Consider the following 22,401-nt stretch of genomic DNA (forward strand, 5'->3'; position numbering starts at 1 on the left):
GGGGTTCCTGATCTGAAGCACCCACATCGCTCCAAGGCTGTGTTGGGTGAGGGGAGCACGCAGTAACACTTCTTTCTCAGCTATTATTGGCAACAAAGAACTAGTTATTTGCTTTTTCTTCCTCTTTTCACCTCCTGGAGCCTTTTCCCTTGCCAAAGTGGCTGAACCAGAATCTCCGAGGAGATGCTTTTATCTCTAGTGGCTGAGTGCTGCTTTTGTTTCTGAAATGAATTCCCGTTGGCCTACGTCACCCATCACCCGTGTGTCCATAGCTCTGCTTCCTTCCTCCCTGACCTGGGTGTTTGGATTTTTTTTTTTTAAGTTTGCTTTCATATATTTATAGTCTAGTATCAAAAATACGCCCCACGGTCATTTATTTTGTTTGGATGAGGGCTTCTTCCCCCTTCAAAGGGGCATTAACTGCATAAACAGGTGTTTAAAGTGGAAGCAAAACATCCCGCTCCCTCTGTAATCTGAGCCCTCTTGGAAGGCGGGCGCTCTCCCTTTGCAGGGACTCCTGCTTCTCAGAGCAGGAGTCGGGAGGGATTTGGAGGGTACACGTGGCTGTGTTTTGGGGGACGAGGTGGAAACGTCTCTGGGTGACAGGTGTATTGTGTGTGCATGTGCTCACAGGCGCAGAGGGCCTGGAATTTTGACTGTGGGCGTGTGTGATTTGTGTGGGCCGAGGGATCTGGGCCAGTGAACGGAATCTGCCTTGGAGGGGGGAGGCCTGGTGTGTGAGATGACTCACATCTTTCAGGCTGTGGGAGGGTTTATTTGTGGGGGTAACTCTGGTCCAAGGGGTCCTGCGTCCACGGCATCAGGAGGAAATATTTACCCGTGCAGCCAAGCGCAGGGGTCTGGCGCGTGGAGAAGGGGAGTGCAACTGTGCCTTTGCCTACAACTCCAGGCTGCCGCACCCAGAGGAGAAGCGGGGTGCAGAGGTAGAGGAAGGCACGAGGAGGTAGTTCTGCACAAGGGTGCAGAGAGAACGTGTTCCACACAAAAGCAGAGGCTCTGGAATCGCCGTCCTGAGCGCGAATCCTGGTGCTGCCCGGGGCCCACCAGCCAAGTCATCTGCTCCCTCTGAGCCTCGGCTTCCCAGTGTGGGAAATGGGAGAAACGAGAAAACCAGCCCTGCAGAGGGACAGGAATTAAGGGCTAGAATTCATGCAAACACTAGCCCCATGCCTGGCACACGGTAAGTGTTTAATATTGCCATTTATCCTCATCATGACCATGATCACACCTGGCTATCGGTTCCAGTAATGATCACCCTAAGTGGCATTCAATGCACATGTCATGGGAGAACACGATAGTGGTAAGTGATAAGGAAAGCTTACTATAAATCTAGCATAGCCGTGCACGCACCTCAATTATTCCCCACCTACTTTACAGATATTATCAGCCCTTCTTACAGATGAAGAGACGGAAGCTCAGAGAAGTTAAGTAACTTGCCCAAGGTCACAAAGCCAAATGGTTGCAACTCCACAGCATGTGCTCCTGCCACCCTGCACCCCCCGGGGCCTCACCATCTCCGAGGGGACCCTTGGCACACCGACCGACCAACCGTGGAAGTCACTGGGCTCACGTCGGTAGAAAACGCCTGTCTTACTTGGGGGAGGATGAACCCAGAGGAGAAGGAGTTGGCAGAAGGGACCCCAGTTGAAATGGAGTCCATAGCAATTCCAGCCAAATGGAGAATACATTTGCCGTTTGTGCATTATTCATGAAAATCGCCGTTTCCCAAAGTCAGCACTGGGAGCTGGGCTGGAGTTCAGGAGCTGTGCGATGCCTGCCCAATGTTCCCATCCCTTGTGCAAGCAAAAGTCGGACTGGAGTCAGGACCATGAACTCATTAAGGCTCCGCCTGCCCTCCCCAAAGCATAAGCCACCACGCCCACCCGCTGCCTGTGGAGAAGACATCCAGACCCACAGCTGCAACACCCCACTTGGGTTCTGCTTGCCTGATGGACTGCTGGAGGGCACACCTTCTCAACAGTCACTTCCTTCCTGATGAGAAGCACGGACCATGTTGCCGAAAGGTGGCCCCAGATGTCTGGCCTAATTACCCCAATTTTCCGTCATGCCATGTCGCCAACCAAGAAGGAGCAGTCAGCCCTGGTGCCCTGCTACCTGGCTGGCCTACAGGTGGTGTGGTGTGGGGAGTGGGGGCTCCATTCTGGACAAATCAAGGTTTCAATCATGACTCTGCCACCACAGGCTGGGAGCTCTGGTCTGGCCCATGGGCTCCTGGGTCTCTCTGGCCTCATCTGTAAACTGGACCTGACCCCCTCCTCTCCACCATGGGAGGACCCAAGCAGGGCAATGTAGAGGGAGGTGCTTTAGGGAGCAGAACCCTATGTAGCCACTTGGATGGGGGATAGAGACCCAAGAACATCGATCCATTGAAGGAAGCATTTCTCACATCAACATATCAGACCCCAAACTCATGGCCGGCCACAGAATCAGGGTGTCTCTTCCCCTGGTGAGCACGAAGGAAATTACTACTCTTCCTTCTGAAATGGAAGCTCTCTGAGGACAATGACTTTTGTCTGCTTTGCTTACTGCTGGTTTCCTAGAGCCCAGAGCACCTGCTCATAGCACCTACGGGCCACCCAAGATGTCCGGGGAAGGTGGGCAGCCTGGAGGGCTAGACCTCACTCTTCGATATTCTGGGGAGTTCCACAGAAACAGGGGCCTGGCTCCTCTCCTCCCCAGGCTCCCACGTGAGGCCGCAAAGCTGCTTTCCTGGCTCAGGCACAGCTGGGAGCACCTCTGGAGGGACAGATCCGCAGAGCAGCAAGGCCAGAGCCCCCAGGGTGACAACTACCCTTGGGATCCCAAAGAGCCCAGCTGGGAGCGCCAGGCTGCTGAGCCGCCCACCTCAGCCACCCACATCTACTGCCCGAGCCTCGCCGTGTGTGTGTGTGTGTGTGTGTGTGTGTGTGCGTGTGCGCACACACACACAGCCTAAAACCCAGAGAGGGCTGTCTGCTCAGTCCAGCCTCTGCGCCCCAGGGTCAGGGATGCTCTCCAACCTGCTCCATGAAAACAACAAGAGCACAGAAGAGGCCGCCTGGGATGAGGCTGGGCACGGCTTTGACAGGCAGGAGCATTATATAATTAACTGCCCCCCACGCCTCCTCCCCTTTGAGTAATAATGAACCCTGCCTCTCAGTTGCATAAGCCAAAATAATAATTACTCTCCAGCCCTCCATCAGTCCTGGATGTGGCCGGGGAGCAGGTGTTTAGTGCCTGCTTCATGAGACGTGAAGGCAGCAAGCAGGCGGGAGAAGACCACACGTACGTTCATGATTTGCACGCCCGGCAGAAGCACACAAGTCACTGTTGTGCCCCACGCCTTCCCCAGGCATCCATGCCTGAGAAATTACCCAGAGGGGGGCACAGAGCCACTTCTGAGGCTAAGCTCCCAGATGGGGGAAGGGGGGCCTCTGGAGAGCAGGCCTGTTTGGGGTCTGGCTTCCAGGAACAGTAAATGCTCCATGCCTCTCTCTTGCACAGAGGAGTGGACACTGGAGTGTCCGGGACAAGGGGGCAGCTGCAAGCTGGCCAAGGCTCCGTGCACAGAAACCATCTTGCAGCCAGGGCAGACAGGCAGGCAGGCTCAGCACTGAATGTCGTGGCATGCTGGAATGAAGGCACAGAGCATTCCCTAAACTACCGGTGAAAATGATTCAGCCACTGGAAGGCAAGATTCCTGGGCTCTCGCTAAACAGATGGGCCTCCTCCTCCCTCCCTCTAGCAGCCTCTCTGGCTGCGCTAGCCCGCGTCCAACCACCTAGAAGTTTATTGCTGTGTTGTGTTGCTTTGGGTTTGTGTCCCTCTCCCAATCGCTCCCTTTCCATTGGCTTGGGTTGATCAGGACTAAGGGAGGCCCTTCAGCACCGCAGGAAAACAAGGAGCTGAGCTGGGGCCTGACTCCTGGAGGCCCAGCACCAAGGGAGCTCTACCAACAAGGGCAAGGGGCCCCCTCCCAGCTCCCGTCTGCCCTTGGTGGGTCCCAGATGAGGCCCAGGGCCCGGGGCTCCGGGCCCAGTCTGGCCTTTCCAGCAGGTCTGTGGCCTGCGCTTGGATCATGCACTGACACTCTGCTCAGCCCCGCAGCTCTGGGCCTGGCTCTGCTCCTGGAAAGCCCCCAACACCCTTCAGCTGACACAGGGGTGCTGTCCCCCACCAGGCAGTGGGGCAACCTGTAGCCAGGGCAACTGTGGCCTCCAGGAAGCCCCAGGAAATGCCCCAGGTGCACACGGCCCCACTGGAGGGAGAAGCTCAACTTCCCCAGAGGTAAACAGAAGAGGCAAGAGAAGAAGGTCCCTCCACCGCCCAGCCTCCACCCCCCCCCCGCCCCGGCTCGGCCACCCGGGTGGCACCTACCTCCATCTGAGTACGTCTCCGTGCCATAGCCGTCCTGCAGCCCGTTGCTCCAGGTGCCTTCATACTTGGCCCCGTTGCCCGTGCACTCCCGCACCCCGTAGCGCCCCTTAAATCCGTGCGTCCACTCGCCCTTGTACACCCACTTCCCCTTGCTCTCCAGGCCGATGCCGTGGCGCTTGCCCTGCGCCCAAGTGCCCTGGTACGTGTTGCCGCTGGGCCAGGTGTAGACGCCCAGCACCTCGAAGCCGTGGCTCCACGAGCCGGTGTATTCGCCTTGGCCCTTGGGGCCGGTGCAGACGCCATGGCCGTGCGCCTTGCCGTCCTCCCAGCCTCCACAGTAGGACCCTCCATCGTCAAAATTAAACCTACCCCCACTGGACATGCATGTAACTCGGTTTGCAAATCCCGCAAACGGTGAAAAAAAAAAAAAAAAAAAAACCAAGGCGATCAACAAACCGGATTCTTGGTTGGCTGGCTGGTTGGCTGGTTTTGTTTTGCTTTTTTTTTTAAGGAAGAATGGAGAAAGCAAAAAACACAGCGAGCAGATCCCGGGCGGCGGGCGGCCGCGGCGCCGGCTTCGGCGGAATTTAAGTCAATTGGGGGCGATTATTCCTTTTCGAGCTGCGCCGCGGAGCCTGACCAGCGTCTCGCGCTCCCGCTGGAGACAGGACCGGAGGGGGAGGAGGGAGGGGGAGGGGAGGGGAGGGGGAGGGAGGGGGCAGGAGCAGGAGCGTCTGGTGCAAACGGCTCCACCTCAGCGGCAAGTGCCCCTCGGAGGCGAGCCCGCCGGGCTGGCCGCGCAGGCCGGGGCGGGCACGGCGGGCGGCTCAGGCCCGGGGCGCAGCCCCCCACCTGCGGCTGCCGCGCTGCGGGCGCCCGAGGGAGGCGGCGGGGCCCGCGGGCGGCGGCGGCACGGGCGGCGGCGCGGGCGGCTGCACCATATTGGGGGCCGCGGGCCGGGCCGGGCGGCGGCGGCAGCAGCAATGCGGCGGGGCGGGCGGGCGGCGGCGGCGGCGGCGGCGTGCGCTCTGGGCCCGGCTCGCGCTCTCGGGCCGGCGCGGCGCGCGCCCGCACCCCACCCGCGCCCCCGACCCGCGCGCCCCCGACCCGCACCCGGCCCGCGCGCCCCGCACCCCACCTGCGCCCCCCTCCTCGATCCGCTCCCTGCGAGCGCCCGTGCGCCCCCGCCCCGGCCCCCGGCCTCGCGCGTACCCCTGCGCGTCCCCGACCCGACCCTCCGCTCGCGCACCTCCCCACCCGCCCCCGACCCAGTCCCCTGCTCGCGCGACTCCCACCCGCTCGCCCCCGCACCGGCTTCCCGCACACCCGCCCCACCCGGACCTGCGCGGGCCCGAACTGGCCCCCTGCCCCGGGCGCGCGGGCAGGCTGGAGAGGGGCGCTGCTCCCCCACCCCGGTGGAGGACGCAGGGCGCGGGCGGGGACCCCGGGCGCCCGCCCTCCCGCACCCCCCACCCCGCGCTCCCGCCCGCCGGGCTTCTCCCTTGCTGGGCCGGCGTGTAAATAGGGGTCCAGACAGGTCGCCCCAGCCCCCCCTTTCCCGGGACTTAGATTTAAAGGGACAGGAACTGCGTAACGGGAAGGCGCCCAGCACCCAGGGCGCTCTCCTCCTCCTCCTGGGAGCCGCGAGGTGAAGCCTGGCAGAGCAGGCCCCTGGCGTTCTGGGGCGCCCCTTGGGTTTCCCCTCTCCCACCCTGCGCCTCGCCCTTGGCGCCTGGCTCCTATCTGCGACACCTGTCCCTGGCTTGACTGGAGACGCTCTTGGCAGACCACAGGTGGTTTTCCCTACGACAAATAATCTATCCTTCTTCCTTACGGGCAATTTTATGTCCACATGTGGGAGGAAGGGGGGAGAAAACATGTAGTTGGTGTATGTCCCCTCCCCATAAATTAACAGAAAGTCCGGCCACAGGCACATGTCTTGAAGTAAAGACACCCAAATGCTGCTCCTTCCCTGCGCCCTGACCAACAGGTAGCCCCCAACTCCGGGAGCGGTTGCGCTTTGGGGAGCAGAGTGGGATCGTCACTAGGGCGTTACTAGGTCTTTCTCCATACATACTCTCCCCCCCACACACCCCATCCCCCCATGTGATGGTGTCTGATTCCTGGTCCGAGTGTCCTGGGACCAATTTAAAATGCATTTCCTGGACCATAAATCCGCAGGCAGGAGCCGGGTTCTCGGCTCTCCGGGAACATGTTTGGCAAATGGCAGCAGCAGAGTGCCGCTGGGGGAGGGGGGAGATTGCACAGGGTCCGGGCTAATCGCAGTGCCAGCCCGAGACTCCGAGGGCAGGGAGACAGGAATTGAAAGCCCAGCAGTCGAGCCTGAGATTTAGCCCAGAGAAGAGGTGTGATCTGAAGTCTCCCAATTAACCAGGGGCGGAGCTCACACCTTCTCCTGCCTGCATTGTTCCCATCTTTGGCTGAACAGGCTCTCACGGGAATACCAGCCCCTCTAGGACTCCCAGAGTTCAAGCTCAACTTCCTGTCTTGCTCTGGGCACCAAAGCCCCCTCCCTAAACTCCACTGGCCGGGAGAGCAGTTACCACCTTATCCACCCCACCTGTGGAGGGATATTTAGGGAGTTTTCAGTTTTGCTTTGTGATTTGCAATATTCAAGGTGCCTTTTAGTTGGTGTCTGCCTCCCTGTGCTACCTGGAAGGTTTCTCTAAATGCCTAGGGGTGGAATTGTTGGGTCAAGCACATCTTGGATTTAATAGAGATTAGAGCACTTTCTTTCTCCCCCTGCAGTGCCCTGCCCTTCTGGCTCTCTGTGTTCTGGCCACCCCTTGGTATTATCAGACTTCCTACTATGTTTCCATTTATTTTATTTTGTTAATCTAGATGGGTAGGAAATAGTGTCTCAGGACTGTTTGGTGTAAATGAAAAATTATATATTGTGAATGTGTACACAAACCCGCCACTCCTCACAAGATTCAGGCTCAAATCCTGCCTCCAGAGCTGGCCAGCTGTGTGGTGTGGGCAGTCACTTACTACCTCTGAGCTCAGTTTTCTCATCTGTAAAATGGGCAGATATTAGTTCCCATAAATTGCCATGGGGATTCAAGGAGCTGACGTCCAGGGCATGGTAAGCACTGGAGAAGGGGAAACAGTGGTGTTATCAGGAGTCTAGCCCCTCCTCGAAGGTCGTGGATTCCTACAGGGGACGCCCCACTTTCGGCCTGCTCCCCCCAAACCTCACTGACATAAAATTGCCATTACCTTTACACTCTGCTCTTCCTTTCTTCCATTTCAGTCCCAACCTGGTTTTTGCTGATTCAGCAGCCCTTCTTCACACAAGCAGTGGATCACAACCGAGATCTTGTTGGAAAATGAGGACTTGAGGCTTCCAGCAATTTCTGGTCAGCACTCTGGCTGATACACACCTTCCCCCGGCAGTTACAAGGGACCCCTCCTCTAACCTCCCCCAGCCGACCCTCTCTCCTCTCCCACACATGGTCATATTAGCTTCAGCACTGATGGACTTTATCCTCCGAAATGCAGATATTAGAGGCATTCATTTTGTGCCATTTGGAAATCACTCTCCCATCACATATGGCGGGTGGTACTGATTTCATTTTGGAGGAAATTCTGTAAGGCTACAAACACAGTACCACCCAGCAATGTCAAAACAGAAACCAGAAGAAAAAAACAAAAAGTCATAGCACCATGCAGAATTTCATGGCTCTGGGCACCAGGCTCTGGAATGAGTGCCTCACCTCAGGGACCTCACCGGCACTCCTCAGCTGACCTCAGCTTCCATACTCACCTGTCAGAAAGACCAGCTTGAGGGCTGCCTCTGTGAAGTGCCCGGAGGAAGGGAATGGAACGACGGACGGAGCAGGACTGCCGCCCAAGCCGACTGGTCTTCCAGGCTGGAAGCTTTCTGGCCTCTGCATGGGCACTGCCTCTCCCTTGCCTGCTTCCTCTCCCTGTGGCCCAGAAGTTTTCTGGTCTCAGCTGCAGAAAGGCTCCTGGGTTCCCCAGAGAAGGGATACCTCCACCCCACTGCTGAGTTTTGGACACTCCTCCTGCTGCTGAGTTTCGCCCAAGTGACGCATTGTGACTCCGAGGGTCAGGTAAATGGCAATATGACCTCTGCTCGTGCTCTCGGATGCTGGCGCTTGGAACTGAGTCACCATGCTGTGGGGAAGCCCAAGCAGCCCACAGAGAGGCACACGGGGTCTGGAGAAATGGGGCTTCCGGCCCACATCCCCAGCTGAACCCCCAGCAGCTCAAAAGTAGATCCTCAAGCTCTGGGCGGGTCACCCCAGCTATTGCCCCATGGAGCAGAGACCCCACCCACGGAGCTTTCCTCACCATGCCTTGTCATGGTTTCAATTTTTAAAAAATGGAGGTATAATGCCATACGACAACATATTAGTTTCCGGTGTGCAACATAACGGGTTGATCTATGTGTGCACTGCAAAATGGTCAACACCTTAAGTCTAGGTAACACCTGTCACCACACACAGTGACACAATATGTTTCTTACGATGAGAACGTTTCAGATCTATTCTCTTGGCAACTTTCAGATAGGCACTGCAGTATGAGTCACTGCCGTCACCATGCTGTTCATTAGATCTCTGTGACCTGTTTATTTTACAGTGGGAAGTTTGTACCTTTCGACTTTCACTCATTCAGCCCACCCCCACCCCACACCTGTGGCAACCACCAATCTGTTCTTTATATCTATGAGCTTTGTTTTGTTTTCTTTAGATTCCACATATAAGTGAGATCATACGGTATTTGTCTTTCTCTGACTTATTTCACTTAGCATAATACTCCCAAGGTCCATCCCTGTTATTGCAAATGGCGAGGTTTCTTTTTTTATGGCTTAATAATATTCCATCACACACACACACACACACACACACATATAATATATGCCACATTTTCTTCATCCATTCATCCATCAATGGATACTGGTTTCCATCATAACTTCAGTTTCTGAACAAAATAAATGACTGCTGTTATGTTAAGCCAGGCAGAGCTCATGCAAACTACTAAGCCAGGGGCCAAATGCTTGTTTTTAGGGACAAAGTTTGACTGGGACAACCGTGTCGCCCATGTACACACAGCCACAGACGGTTTCACACTACAGTGTCAGGGTTGAAGAGTTTTGACAGAAACCACATGGCCCATAAAGCCTCGTCCTTTACGAAGAAAGTGTGCCAAGCCCTGCGTCTTAGTCTGCTCAGGCTACCGAAACAAAATACCATAGACTGAGTGCCTTCCATCACGGGAAATTATTTCTCACAATACTGGAGGCTGGAAATCGAGCTCAGAGTGCCAACAAGGTCAGGTTTTGGGGAGAGCCATGTTCCTTCTCACTGTGTCCTCACATGGTGGGGGGTTGGGGATGGGGTGGGGAGGGAGAGAATGAGAAAACCCTCTGGTGACTCTTCTTATAAGGACACTAATCCAGTGGGATCAGGGTCCCACCCTTATGACCTCATTTAATTTTAATTACTTCCTTACCCCAAATACAGCCACACTGGAGGTTAGGGCTTTAATATATGAACTGAAGGACACAAACATTTAGTCCATAACACCTGTTTTAAGCCACTAGGTTTTGGGGTGGTTTGTTACAGAGCAGTAGCAACCAGAACAGACCATATGCTTCATGAGGATGGCTCTGTGTCCCTTTCTCCTCACCTGTAAAATGTCACCAACACAATTCCTACTTCTGAAGGCTGGGGCAAAGGTGACTAAGGTGTTTGGGGGTCCCTAGTGCCTCACTGGTCTTCAACAACTCATAGCTGTATTTCCTTGCCCTCTCTGGGGGTGGTCATTCCCAAGAATGAAGATCACCCCGAGGGTGCCGGAGGCGTCCCCCTGTCCTCTTCCCAGCCACCACTGCTCATCCTCTGGTTTTAATGTTCCACCTGTCCATGCGTGTATGGACAAGAATACCATACCATACAATATGACAGTTACTTGGAGGTGCCGTGAGATTGTGCCAGGACTCCTGATTCTCCCCAAACCAGAGGCAGAAAAAGATGCCAGCCGTGGGTGGGAGCAAAATCAGGAGTAGTCAGGATCATTGGATGTTGTTGGCCAATGTCTCTGTGCCAGACCTGGAATGCCTCATTTCATCTAAGTCTTGGCATGGCCCTTGGGGGTCCAGACTGTGACCATCTCTTCCTTCTTAAAGATGGGGAAACTGAGGCTCAGGCAGTTAAAGGAGGTAGCCCAAGGCCACATACAGCTAGCAAGTGCCAACCCCAGGGCTTGACCCCAGAAAGGTCAGGTGAACTTTGACGGAAACGTCCTCCTGGGCTGCAGTCTGCTGTCAGCACCCGGCCTTCAGACAGGCAGGCCATCCCCAGGGACTGATCCAGGAGACAGAGGAAGCCTTTGTTCTTGATTAGCTGCTGACCAGCTCCAGGGTCAAAAGTCTGCTAAGGAGAAAAGTTGAGGAAGCTAGTTTGAGCTTTGAAATTATACCCGAAGACACCCTGCTGGGAGTGTTTTTTCCTTATGCTGGAGCTGGCTCGATCCTGTCCTAGTCCCGGGCAATGCAGGGGTAACAGTGCTAACGGGAGTGCCAATGGAGTGCCAGAGGTTAATTCATTTATTCCTCATAACAACTCCAAGAGATGTTGTTATCCCCACACTACAGATGAAGAACCTGAGGCAGAGAACAGATAAATGAGTTGCCTAAGATAGGCAAGTAAATTCTCGAGGAATCAGATCTCCAAGCTTGCCATTCCAAGTTCATCCAAACTAACTGTCCTCTCCACCTGGAGTGCCAGAAATCATCCTCCATAAGGCTAGCCAGGGGTGCCCGCTTTGAGCTGGGCTCAGTGCCCCCAAATCCCTACCTCCCCCAAGACATATCAGCCCCAGGGTGGGCGCCACTTTACAGATGAGGAGCCAGAGCCTAGGGCAAATGAGCTAGCCTGCCAGTAAGTGGCCGTCTGGGTTCCTAGCAGGCACGTGGCCACCTGCTGGCCTGCAGCATCCCCTCCCACTGAGCCGCTAGACTCATGGTATCCGGAGCCAGCAGCAATAACAATGCAGGAATCGTGCCCTGTCGCTGCTCTTCCTGGGGCCCACCCCATGCAGGTACCAAGCACAGTGGTAACAGCAGCACCATGTGGTTCAAGATACAGAGCGTCTCTCTCATGTACCTCCTACCAATACTCCGCCCCCCCCACACCACCACAGGGAACAGCTACGCTGACTTGTATCACCATAGATTAGTTCTGCCTTATCTTTGAGACTCACGTCCATGCACTCATACATTTGTATCCGGGTCCTTTCATTCAACATCACGTGTCAGATTCATCTGATGTGTTCATGTGTAACCGTGCTTTGTTCTTTTCGGCGCTGTGTAGTATTCCATTGCATGAATATACTACGAATTATTTCTCTCTTCTCTGTTGATGAACATGTGTGTTGTTTCCAGTTGGGGGTTATTTTGAATAACCTGGTACAAGCACTCTCTTATGTGTCTTCTGGCAGACACCCATCTCTAGAGCATACGCCTGGGAGTGAACTTCCTGGGGCCTAGGGTAGATGTATATTTAATTTTAGTATTTAGTTCTTGAAAGTGGTCCAGTCAATTTACAACCGCCCCCTCCCAGCAGAGGGTGAGCATTGCAGTTGCTCCATGTCCTCACCAACACTTGGTAATATCAGTGTTTTAAATTTTAGCCGATCCAGTGTATTGTAGTGGTATCTCATTGTGATTCTGTTTTGCACTCCTGAAACACTGTGTAAATAAAGCAGTCTTCTCTTTTTACTTATAGATCACTACTTAATTTTTAATTTAATAGATATAAACATATCTATTTTTATTATTTATTTGTTGTATTTACTTTTATAGTCTCCTGGAAGTATCATATGCTACTAATTTTCTATTTAGATTACTAATGTAAGGTTTTCTTTATAGATAAATCCATCCAAGTTAAAAAGAAAAAAGGAGGTGTGGGGGAGATCCACTTAAAGAGAGATATTATGCAACTAATAGACCAGCACAGGTGGGAATGTGGCAATTGTTGAAGAGATAGAGACCTCTCTGACCTTGAAGATAGAGGTGAAAGCAGGTTCTGGACAGAAGCCAAGAACCAGGAAGTCAGAACCCAAGTCTGTCCCTCATCCTGGGCCCCCCTGTCTCTCCTCTTGGCCCATCTGCTCTGTGTATCTGCTCTCTGCAGTCTGCTGTACTCTGCTCTTTCCTTTGCCTCTCAGTCCAAACCCTGACAGTCAATAAACCAGACTCTATAGATCCAAATTCCTGGGAGACACTCCCCTGGGGTCATCTTGAGTCAGGCACTGATTCCTGACCATCAGCCATGGTCAGGGAGTGGGGACCTGCCTTGTGACAGCAGGAAGAACGCATGATTGGCCTTTCCAGCACAAGTAGAGGAAGCACATCCAGAGGCAAAAATTGGGATGTTCCATTGATGGGACCGATGATTTAAAATTGAGAATGGAAGAGCTTTGAAAAGCAATAGGCATAATTATACTTCCTTATTTGTCAAGATCTAGAGCTGTCTATGACCCCAGGGTCACTGTCACTGGCCATTCAATTTCTAAGTGAAGATTATTACGAAAAAGAGAGAGGTGGAGGAAGGAAGGAAGAAATGGAAAAGGAAGATAATGTGAAGTGATTTGGATGAATTAGCAAGAAGAAAAAAAGAGAGGCTGTGGTGATGATGGTGGTGATGATAATGGTGATGGTGATGATGGTGATGAGGATGGTGGCGATGATGATGATGATGATGGTGATGGTGGTGGTGATGAGGATGGTGGTGATGATGGTGACGGTGATGAGGAAGGTGATGATGAGGATGATAGTGATGAGGATGGTGATGACGGTGATGGTGGTGATGATGAGGATGGTGGTGATGATGGTGATGGTGGTGGTGATGATGATGGTGGTGATGAGGAAGGTGATGATGAGGATGATAGTGATGAGGATGGTGATGATGAGGATGGTGGTGATGATGAGGATGGTGGTGATGATGGTGATGTTGGTGGTGATGATGATGGTGGTGATGAGGAAGGTGATGATGAGGATGGTGGTGATGATGATGAGGAGGAGGAAGGTGAAGATGAGGATGATAGTGATGAGGACGGTGATGACGGTGATGGTGGTGATGATGAGGATGGTGGTGATGATGGTGATGATGACAGTGATGGTGGTGATGATGTAGATGAGAGTGATAATGGTTACGATGCTGGGGATGGTAATTACGGTGATGGTGAGGCTGATGGTGATGATGGTGATGGTGAGGATGATGGTAATGATGCTGATGACGGTTACATTTTTTTGCCTGACTCTGTGTTGAGCACTTTACATTCACTATCACATTTCATCCTAAAACAATTTCCTAAGCCTGTTACTATTGTTATCCTCATTTCACAGATGAGGAAACCTGAGGCTTAGACTGGTCAAGTCACTTGCCCAAGTGGAAATGAACCCAGGCAGCTGACAGCAGAGCACGAGCATGTAGCTACCATGTTCCTCTGTCTCAAGTGCATAAATGTCCCCTCACTGGGGAAGATGAGCTGTTGTCTGTGCTCAAGCCACATATTTGTACAATTTAACGAATGGTTATATAGCAAATGTCCACGAACAATCAAGCACCAGGGCCCAGGACTGAACATTATTCACATCCCCAAAACCCGTTGTGTGCCTCTCCCCAGTCATAACTGTCTCCTCCCCTGAGACAGAACTGTTCATCTGAATTTCCGATCATCTTGTCTTCCCTTATAGCTTTACCCCCGTGAATGTGCATCCCTGCGCACTGCAGTTCAGTTCCGTCTGTCGTTGGACTTGTTGTGGCTGGATTTGGAAAATCCGTGTTCTTTTTTTGCCCAACAATGTGGTTGTGTGTCTCTAGGGTTCTTTGTCCCCTTCTCTGCACAATATTCCATGGTATGGATGCCCATTCCACTGTAACTGGACATTCGGGTTGTTTCTAGTTAGGGGCTATTGTCTGTGTATCCTGAAATGTGTGCACAGGAACACTTAGCATAAACCTCCCTCTCCAGGGATCCCCTGGCCCAGTGGGTGCCTCTTCTCTGGGCTTTGTCGGCCACTGTGCTCCCCCCGTAACTGCATATGTCCCTCTGCCAGGTAGCTGTCTTTTAATTCATGGCCTCATCCACGCACATGGGGTTGGGGGGTGCTGCCAGCTGCGACCCTGTCCAGTTCCTCTCGTCCCCACCCAGCACCCAGCACCCAGCACAGTGTCTGGCGCTAGGAATGCAATCATAGAATTCTGAGTAAATGATGAATGAGCAAAGGAATAAATGAATGAACTGTCAGCATTCCCTCAACGCTTGCTGAATCGAAGTGCGTCACCGACGTGAATGCTGGAGTCCGGGGGTGCTGTTAGGACACAGCTGTGGCTGTGCCTGATCTGCATTTTGACCTTGTTTGACACCTGCTGGTATCACTGACATGGCATGCGGGGACACAGTCTACTGGCGGAGGAGCGGGCGGAGGTTACAGAGGCAGTTGGTGCTTCGCACATCAAGACACCGAGAGAAACCCTTCCCAGATGGATTCCTTTCCTCAGCTCCTCCTCCTCCTCTGCTTCCCAGGGCTAATAAGTGTGATTAGACCTCCTCAGAAGGAGGCAGCTAGTGGTTTCCTCAGGCCTTTTCCTTACCTACCCTGTATCCGATCTGTCCCTCCCCGGGAAGATGAGTGAGCTGGGCCGCGGCAGGTGGCTCCCGGATCTGCTCCTTCATCGAAGAAGAAGATGAAACTCATGGAGGGTGAACAAGGGCTGTGGACAGGGGGGAGCTGAGCTCCCATACGTTGGGGGTGTATCTGAGGGTCCAAGCCAACGTGGAGAGGCTCAGAGGCGGGGGACACGAATCCAGAAGTCCCAGTCGTGGGTCAGAACCCTGGCTGGTGTAGATCAGCTTTGTTCCACACGCAGGCCAGGCCAGGTGCATTCACACCGTCCTATCAATGATAGGTTTCATCAGAGCCCACTGGCCTGCAGATCACGTCCAGCCTCCTTAACACAGTTTACAAGGCCTCCCTGACCGGCATCCACCAACCCCTCCACCTCCCCAGGCTCTACTCCGTACATCCTGCTCCTCTTCCTCACCCTGCCCCAGCTGGTTCCGCCCTGGCAGGTCCTGCTCCCCTTCCTCCTGCACTCTTGTATGGCTCAGCTTAGTGACTGCTTCTTCCAGGGGGCCGGCCTGACCCCCACCCCGTCCAAGGCCAGGCGGGTGCTCCCAAAATACCTTGGACCTTCTGAATCGAAGCACCTGGCACACTCTATGGTCCAGGCTTGTTTCCTCAGCACCATTCTCTGCTGGATGATTAAGAGCAGACACCAAAGCTGCTGGATTGATATTCTATCCCAATTCAGGGTCTGGACACAGCAGGGGCTCAGTAAATATGTTCTGGGTGACTGAATGAATAAGGTGATCAAGTATTTGCATAGCATCATAAGATGACTCAGAGGTAACCAGGTGTGGGGAGAGCTTCTTCCCTCTTCCAGCTCGGTCCCCCAACCTCGCCTTCCCTATAGACAAGCCAGGAGGGCCTCCCTCTCCATCTCTCAAGTGGCTACCTCCTGAGCCAACTCAAGCCTGCAATGGGTATAGATAGGGTTGCTCAGGATCCATTACCCCCTAGTCAGGCAAAAGCATTCAGACCACTCCCCGATTCTCAGCCTGGGTGTTGGGCTGATGGCCTGTTTTAGCCCCTGAATCAGGCAGAACCTGAAGCCAGCCTGTGTTTGAATTTACTCACTTACTGATGTACAGAAGCTAACAAATTCCCTTTTTGCTTATATCACTCTGAGCTGGTTTCCAGGCATTTGCAAAAGGATTTTTTTTAAACAGCTTTATTGAGATATAATTCACATGCCATATAATACATACATTTAAAGTGTATAAATCAGTGTTTTTAGTACAATCATAAAGTTGGGAACTACCACCACAGTGTAATTTTGCCTTTTCCTCACCCCCAAAAGAAACCTCGAGCTATTACCAGCCACTCCCGGTTCCTCCCTCCCCCAAACCCTGGAAAGTATGAATCTGCTTTCTGTCTCAATGGATTTGCCGACTCTGGACATTTCATATAAATAGAACCATCCAAGAGGGGCCATTTGTGACTGTCTTCTTTCATTGAACCCAGTGTCCTCACGGTTTATCCATATCATGGCAGGTGTCAGACTACCTTTCTCTTTACATCTGAGTCATATTCCATCGTGTGGATGGACCATATTTTGTGTATCTGTTCCTCACGTGATGGACATTTGGGTTGTTTCTACTTTGGGGTCCTGTGAATGATGCTGCGGTGCACATTTGTGTTCAAGCCTTCGTGTGCATATATGTCTTCACTTCTTGTGGGTGTAAAGCTAGGGATGACGTTGCTGGGTCATGTGGTGGCTCTGTTTCACCTTCTGAGGAGTCACCGGTCCATTTTGGGGACGAGCTGCCCAGCCGCTCTGGTGCTTAGTGATGAGGAGCATCTCCAGGTGCGCTTACCGGCCTCTCCTATGTCTTCTTTTGGAGCGATAGGTATTTGAACCTTTTCCCCTTTTCTAAATGTGTGCTTTTAGGGGCACCTGGGTGGCTCAGTCATTGAGCGTCTGCCTTTGGCTCAGGTCATGATCCCAGGGTCCTGGGATCGAGTCCCACATGGGGCTCCCTGCTCAGCAGGAGGCCTGCTTCTCCCTCTCTCACTCCCCCTGCTTGTGTCCCCTCTCTTGCTCTCTCTCTCTCTGTCAAATAAATAAATAAAATATTTAAAAAAAATAAATGTGTGCTTTTATTGTGAGTTGTAGGAGTTCTTTATATAGTCTGGATACAAACCCCTTATCAGATAGATGATTTGCAAAAAATGTCTTCCTTTCTGTGAGTTGTCTTTACACTGACTGTCTTCACAGCATCTTTCGTTGTAACACAAAAGCTTTTGATTTTGGTGAAGTCCAGTGTATCTATTTTTCTTTTTGTAACTTGTGCTTTTGCTGTCATTGCTAAGAAAGAATCTTAACATGCCCACCTTCCCTTAGAGGACTGCTCCCCCTCGAGAGTCTGCCCTGCCCTCTGTCCCCCTGGCCTGCCTCCCAATGAGAACCTGAAGACGGGGGTGTGTCTGAGCCCACCATGTCAGTGTCGCCTGCTCCCACAACAGTGTGTTCTCAGTGAGAGCACATCTCGGGCACCTGGGGAGACCAGGTTCTGAGCCACACACTCCTGCCCCCACGGTGGCCAGAGAAAATGGACATTCAAGGACTTCCAGAAGGAGGTAGGCGACAAGGAAGGGAGCCAATCATGGAGCGTGAGTGTGAGTCACACTCCACCCCTTTGGGGCTGAAGACCCTGGAGTTTGCTTGAATCAGGTAGCTCTCCCGGCCCATTGCAGCAGCTGTGAGCTCCATCCACCCCAAACAACATTCAGGCCTCCAACCAGCAGGAGCCAATCTCTGCCCTTTGCTAACTGAAGAGCTGACCATGTTCACTTCTTTCTGTGCCCTGCTCCCTCCCCACCCACCTTCCTGCCTCCAAAACATAGACCCTTCACCCTGAACAATTAACAGCTTGCTCAACATTCACTCAAGAAACCCAAAGCTAGAGCTGGGGACACACAGAGAAAGAAACAGGCATGGTCTTTGTCCACGTGGCCAGAAAGCTATCACACTGTAGAAGCCGACACATTCTACTGACGAATGGCAATTAGGTTTGGGTGATAAGCAGTTATGTCACTGAAGGAATCCCCTAATCGAATGAAGAACTGCCCAAATAAAGGACTTCCAGAGGCCTGGAGTGGACTCAGAAGGTGTGTGCTCTGTCCTAACCTTGCCCCACACCACCAGTGTGGCGTTGGGCAGGTCACTCAGCCTCTCTGAGCCTCAGAGTCCCCCCTGTCCCGGGCACAGGGGGAGGTGGTGACAATCTCTCTGTTCATGAAGAGCTATGTCCCAAGACCTGGCCTAGGCATTGCCCAGGGACTGTGCAACAACAGCCCCCCGTGGGAGGCACCCCCAGGAGAGGAGACAAACACCTCCGAGTGGGAGAGGCAGGGTGAGAGAGCGGTGGTTGTCACCCCAGCCCCACCCCCTCGCCCTGCGGAGGGGCCTCGGCTCTGGGAAAATGAGACGAAGCTCCCTGCCAGAAAGGGTTGGGGACCCCTGAACTACAGCTTTCTTCTTTGCAGAGCAGCTGTTAAGAATGTGCTTCGTTCAAATCATAGCCATCACACTTACTATACATGTTCTGGGAAATGCAGAAAAGCACGCACAAGAAATGAAAGTCCTCATTATGCCATTGCCCAGCGCATACACAGTTAACGACTTATTTCCTTCAAGTTGTTTTCTTCGGGGCACAGTTAACACGGATATATTTTACAAAATCAGCGTCATACTGAAAAGGCTGTTTCGTACTTACTTTTTCTTCAGTTAGCAATATGTCCCAGACATTTTCCCATCTCATTAAAGGGTCTTCTACAGCCCAACTTCCTGGTTGCTGGTGTTTGTCTGTGGACATTAATAACAGCAAATGCTTATACACATGTGTAGTTTATATCGTGCTTTAGAGCCTTGTCATGTCCCCCTTGTGTTCATATGTTCTCAGTGCTCTTCATATGCGATCTCATTTAATCCTCACACCTGTGTGAACGAAGTAGCCTATTAAGACCCATTTTACAGAGGAGAAGGCTGAGGCACAGAGAAGTAAGGCCACTTGCCCAGGGTCACACAGCTGCTAAGTGGCGAGGCCAGGATTTGAACCCAGGAGTCTGGCTCCAGGGTCCACTTGGCCTCTGATGTGCCCTCATCGTGAGCACAAATGGGACAGGGATGGCACTGGGGGGTGAGGGCAGGCTGCCTCCTCTTCAGAGCTCTGGAAGCCTCCCGAGAGGGGGCAGGAAGACTGGCCGACTCTGCGCCCAAGCATGTAACTGATGCTGGGCTGTCTGTGCCCCCACCGCACTGTTCCCAGGAGCCTGCAGTGGGGAAGGTGGCTGCACCTGTCTCTGTGGACACATGTGCCCTCCTACACCTGTGAGAAGCGCTGCAGACCCATTGGACACAGAGCTCGCATCAGTTTTAGCAACAATTCCCCACCCCTTTGGTCCCAAGCATTGTGTTCTAGAACGAGGACCGCCCCGGCCTGCCTGTGGCGATGCTGGCCTACATCACTGCAGACAGGGGCTTCACTGGTCCATGGAAACCAGCGATTCCAGTAGCAGCCTCAACAGCAGGAGCCAGGTCACAGGCCTCAGCTGGCAGAACAGGCACCCCTTCCCCTGGGAAGCCACATGAGCCCCTGGGGCTCCGGGACTTTTTAAGAGGGCAGGAAGAAGGGAGGAAAGCATAGGCTTCAGGCCAGTGTGGAGGGGTGTTGTTCAAGTGTCCACAAGAGTCCCCCAAACTAGGGAGCAGGACACCCAGTTCTATAGACAGACTGCATCCTACGTGGCCAGCCCCCAGGGTGGGAGATGCATCGTCCTGCCCCTCCCGAATACATAAAGTCACTCGCACATGCAGGCATCGGGCTGCTGAGTGGGACGGGCAAACGGTCTGTAGGCGACCGTCTGACCTTAATTCCTAACCCTGCCATGTCCTGGCTGGGCCACTCTGGCCTCCTTAGCTTCGGAAGCCTCAGAGAGCCACACCCCAGGGTTGCTGCAAAGATGGAACGGGACATCCACAGTAAGCGCTTTGTCACCAGATCAAACATTTCCATGTGTACACCCCTGCTCGCTTCCGCTGAATAAATCCCAAAGTGCGCAAGGGCCAGGTCAAAGGGCAGCTGCATTCTGCAAGCCTGCTGCTGCCACCTGATGGTCCCCTTTGTCACAGTGCTGCTCAACCTTCCACAGCACCCAAATCACCTGGACGCTCATGAAAAAGCAGACACTGGTTCAGCGGGCTGGGCGAGGCCTGAGCTCTGCATTTCTCCTCCCAGCGGAGGGGTCCCCATGTGTCCACGGGTTCTCTGCCACTTCCCGTCCACGGGAAGCCTACTGCTCAATGGGGCCGGCAGACCCCAGCCCCAGGCGGGGTGTTAACGGTCAGCTGCATTGGCTGTGGGGGCTGGAGAAGGCTGGTTCTTGGCATGCCGCCTGCGTCCGGCACAGCTCCTGCCCACCCCGCAGAGCCTGAACCTCTGCCTCTGGCCGCGAGCCCAGCCTGGCCGTTTCCGCAGCCAATTTCTGCGAATCTAACCCGCCCAGAGAGGATTAGAGAGTCCGGCTCTCTGCACCAAGGCCAGGCGGCGGGGGTCCGGCCCTGTGCGTGGAGGGTCTTTCCTGCAGCCCCTAGGCCTGCGGGCTTCGGTCCGTGCAGCGAGCAAGTTGAGAGAGGACGGCAGGCCGAGGGAGACCCCATCTGGACGGGAGTGGCCGTGCAGCAGGCTCTCTCCACCGCAAACCCCAGCAGTGGGGAACCAGAGACTGTGTGCATGCGTGGGGGTTTCCGCTCTACCCCCAAGAGGCTGCCAATGCATTGCTTTCCTTGCGTGGGGTTGGGAGAGGGGAGAAGCAAGCAAATAAATAAATTTAATCCTGGTAAAGGTTGGGGGGAGGGCACAGAACACTTAAGAGTGTTTTGCTTTCCATGCGAACCATATGAAATTGCTGATTTGGGCCATTTTTGCCCTCCAGAAAGGCAGTTTCAGACGGTTCAGTGTTAATGCTCAGCGCAAAATCGGGGTTGTTTTTATAAGCTCCCGCATTCTTGGGACACACAAAACTGGCATATTTGCACACACTCACATGTCTCACACATATTGCTACCCACAGGTGCCATATTTCATGGAATCTGAGATGCCACCAAGTATCAGGTGCTCTGGGTCCCTCTGTCCCTCTGACAGCCGAGGAATTCCAGACAGTGCTCCTATTTCCTCTTTCCAGCATAACAGGGCTGCTGTGCCTCATGGTACACTTCCCAGAGCCACATGCCTGTGAGGGATGATGAGCTAACATGGGGCATGAGGCCCCTCATGGGCCTGGTGTCTGTCTGTGTCAGTGGGGGCCATCCTCTTCCTCTTTTCTCTCCCACCAAGACTCTGAGGGTCAGCCCCAGGGAAGAGCAGCAGGGTGGGTGGGGAGGGGGGCCAGACCAAGGGCTCCGTGCCCCGGAGAATGCTAACCCAGGGGTGGGGCTCCCAGGAGACAAAGATGCTAATAGGCTAATACATAGCCAGATTACTGTCTCACCTGGCCCCGGCCTCCCAGAATCGGGAGTTGAGAACTTCCCAGGTTTCACTGTGCTGCAACCACACTGGAGAAACAGGGAGGACCCCCACCCAAAGCTGTGTTCGGATGTCAAGAGTGATGAGACACACACAGGCTCCGAGGGTAGGAACAGGTTGTTACTCCTGTACTGAGGCTTTCTGGGGAGAGCAAGGCAGCTCCCCAATTGCTCCAGAATGGCTGGAAGGAGCAGGGGAAGGACACTGGCCTGGGGTCTTCCTGTGGTTGGATGATGGGGCCAGGGGGAGGGCTCCTCCGCTCAGAAAGGAGCTGTGGGCTGTGAACCTACTGTAGCACCGAAGGACGGAGCAGCTGGGCTTTTCCCCAGCCGGCCGGGCCACAGGGCCGCGGGGCACAGGGAAACGGGGTTAAGCATTGGCAGCAGTGCAGCATCTCGGATGGAGTCAGACGCCACCACATGCCGGCTCGCCTGCTTCCCGGCTCGGAGACCCTCGGGGACCCGCGTGGCAGGCATGCGTGTGCACACATGCACAAATGCACGGGGAGCATGACGACCCCTGTGAGTCTCCAGCATGTTAGTGTCTGTGGGGGTGTATTCAAGCCACCCCTCCCAGAGCATCCTCATAGCGGCTCCTTTGTCAACATACACTCAGGATTCCAAACGATGAATAGTTCAGCATGTACCAGACGCCCATGTAGCACCACCCAGATCGAACAAATGTTAATTTTTTCATATTTGCTCTGAATGTTTCTTAAGGAGATCAAAGTTAGAGTTGACGTGCTCTCTCCTCTCCCTCTCTCCCCCTCTCCCTCTCTCCTTTTCTCAGATCGCTCAC

The 22,401-nt window shown here is 53.8% G+C and overlaps 1 protein-coding gene across 7 annotated transcripts in view; it reads right to left on the minus strand.

The window, feature by feature from the left end:
* Positions 1-22,401, minus strand: part of JPH3 (junctophilin 3) — a 138,143-nt gene that overhangs the window by 61,033 nt on the left and 54,709 nt on the right. For 5 of the 7 annotated variants that reach the window (XM_081806259.1, XM_081806257.1, XM_081806261.1 and 2 more), the window contains one exon: positions 18,796-18,884. Coding sequence is in view for 1 of the 7 variants with exons in the window: in XM_081806256.1 (XP_081662382.1) it covers positions 4,399-4,780 (382 nt within the window). In the remaining 6 variants the exon portion in view is untranslated. Of the gene's footprint in view, positions 1-4,398; positions 5,094-18,795; positions 18,885-22,401 lie in introns of those variants that run through there. The other 2 variants (XR_014140756.1, XM_081806256.1) reach the window with 1 other exon arrangement.

Source organism: Leptonychotes weddellii, chromosome 16 (genome assembly GCF_054177405.1).
Source record: "Leptonychotes weddellii isolate Sample4059 chromosome 16, ASM5417740v2, whole genome shotgun sequence".
NCBI lineage: Eukaryota > Metazoa > Chordata > Mammalia > Carnivora > Phocidae > Leptonychotes > Leptonychotes weddellii.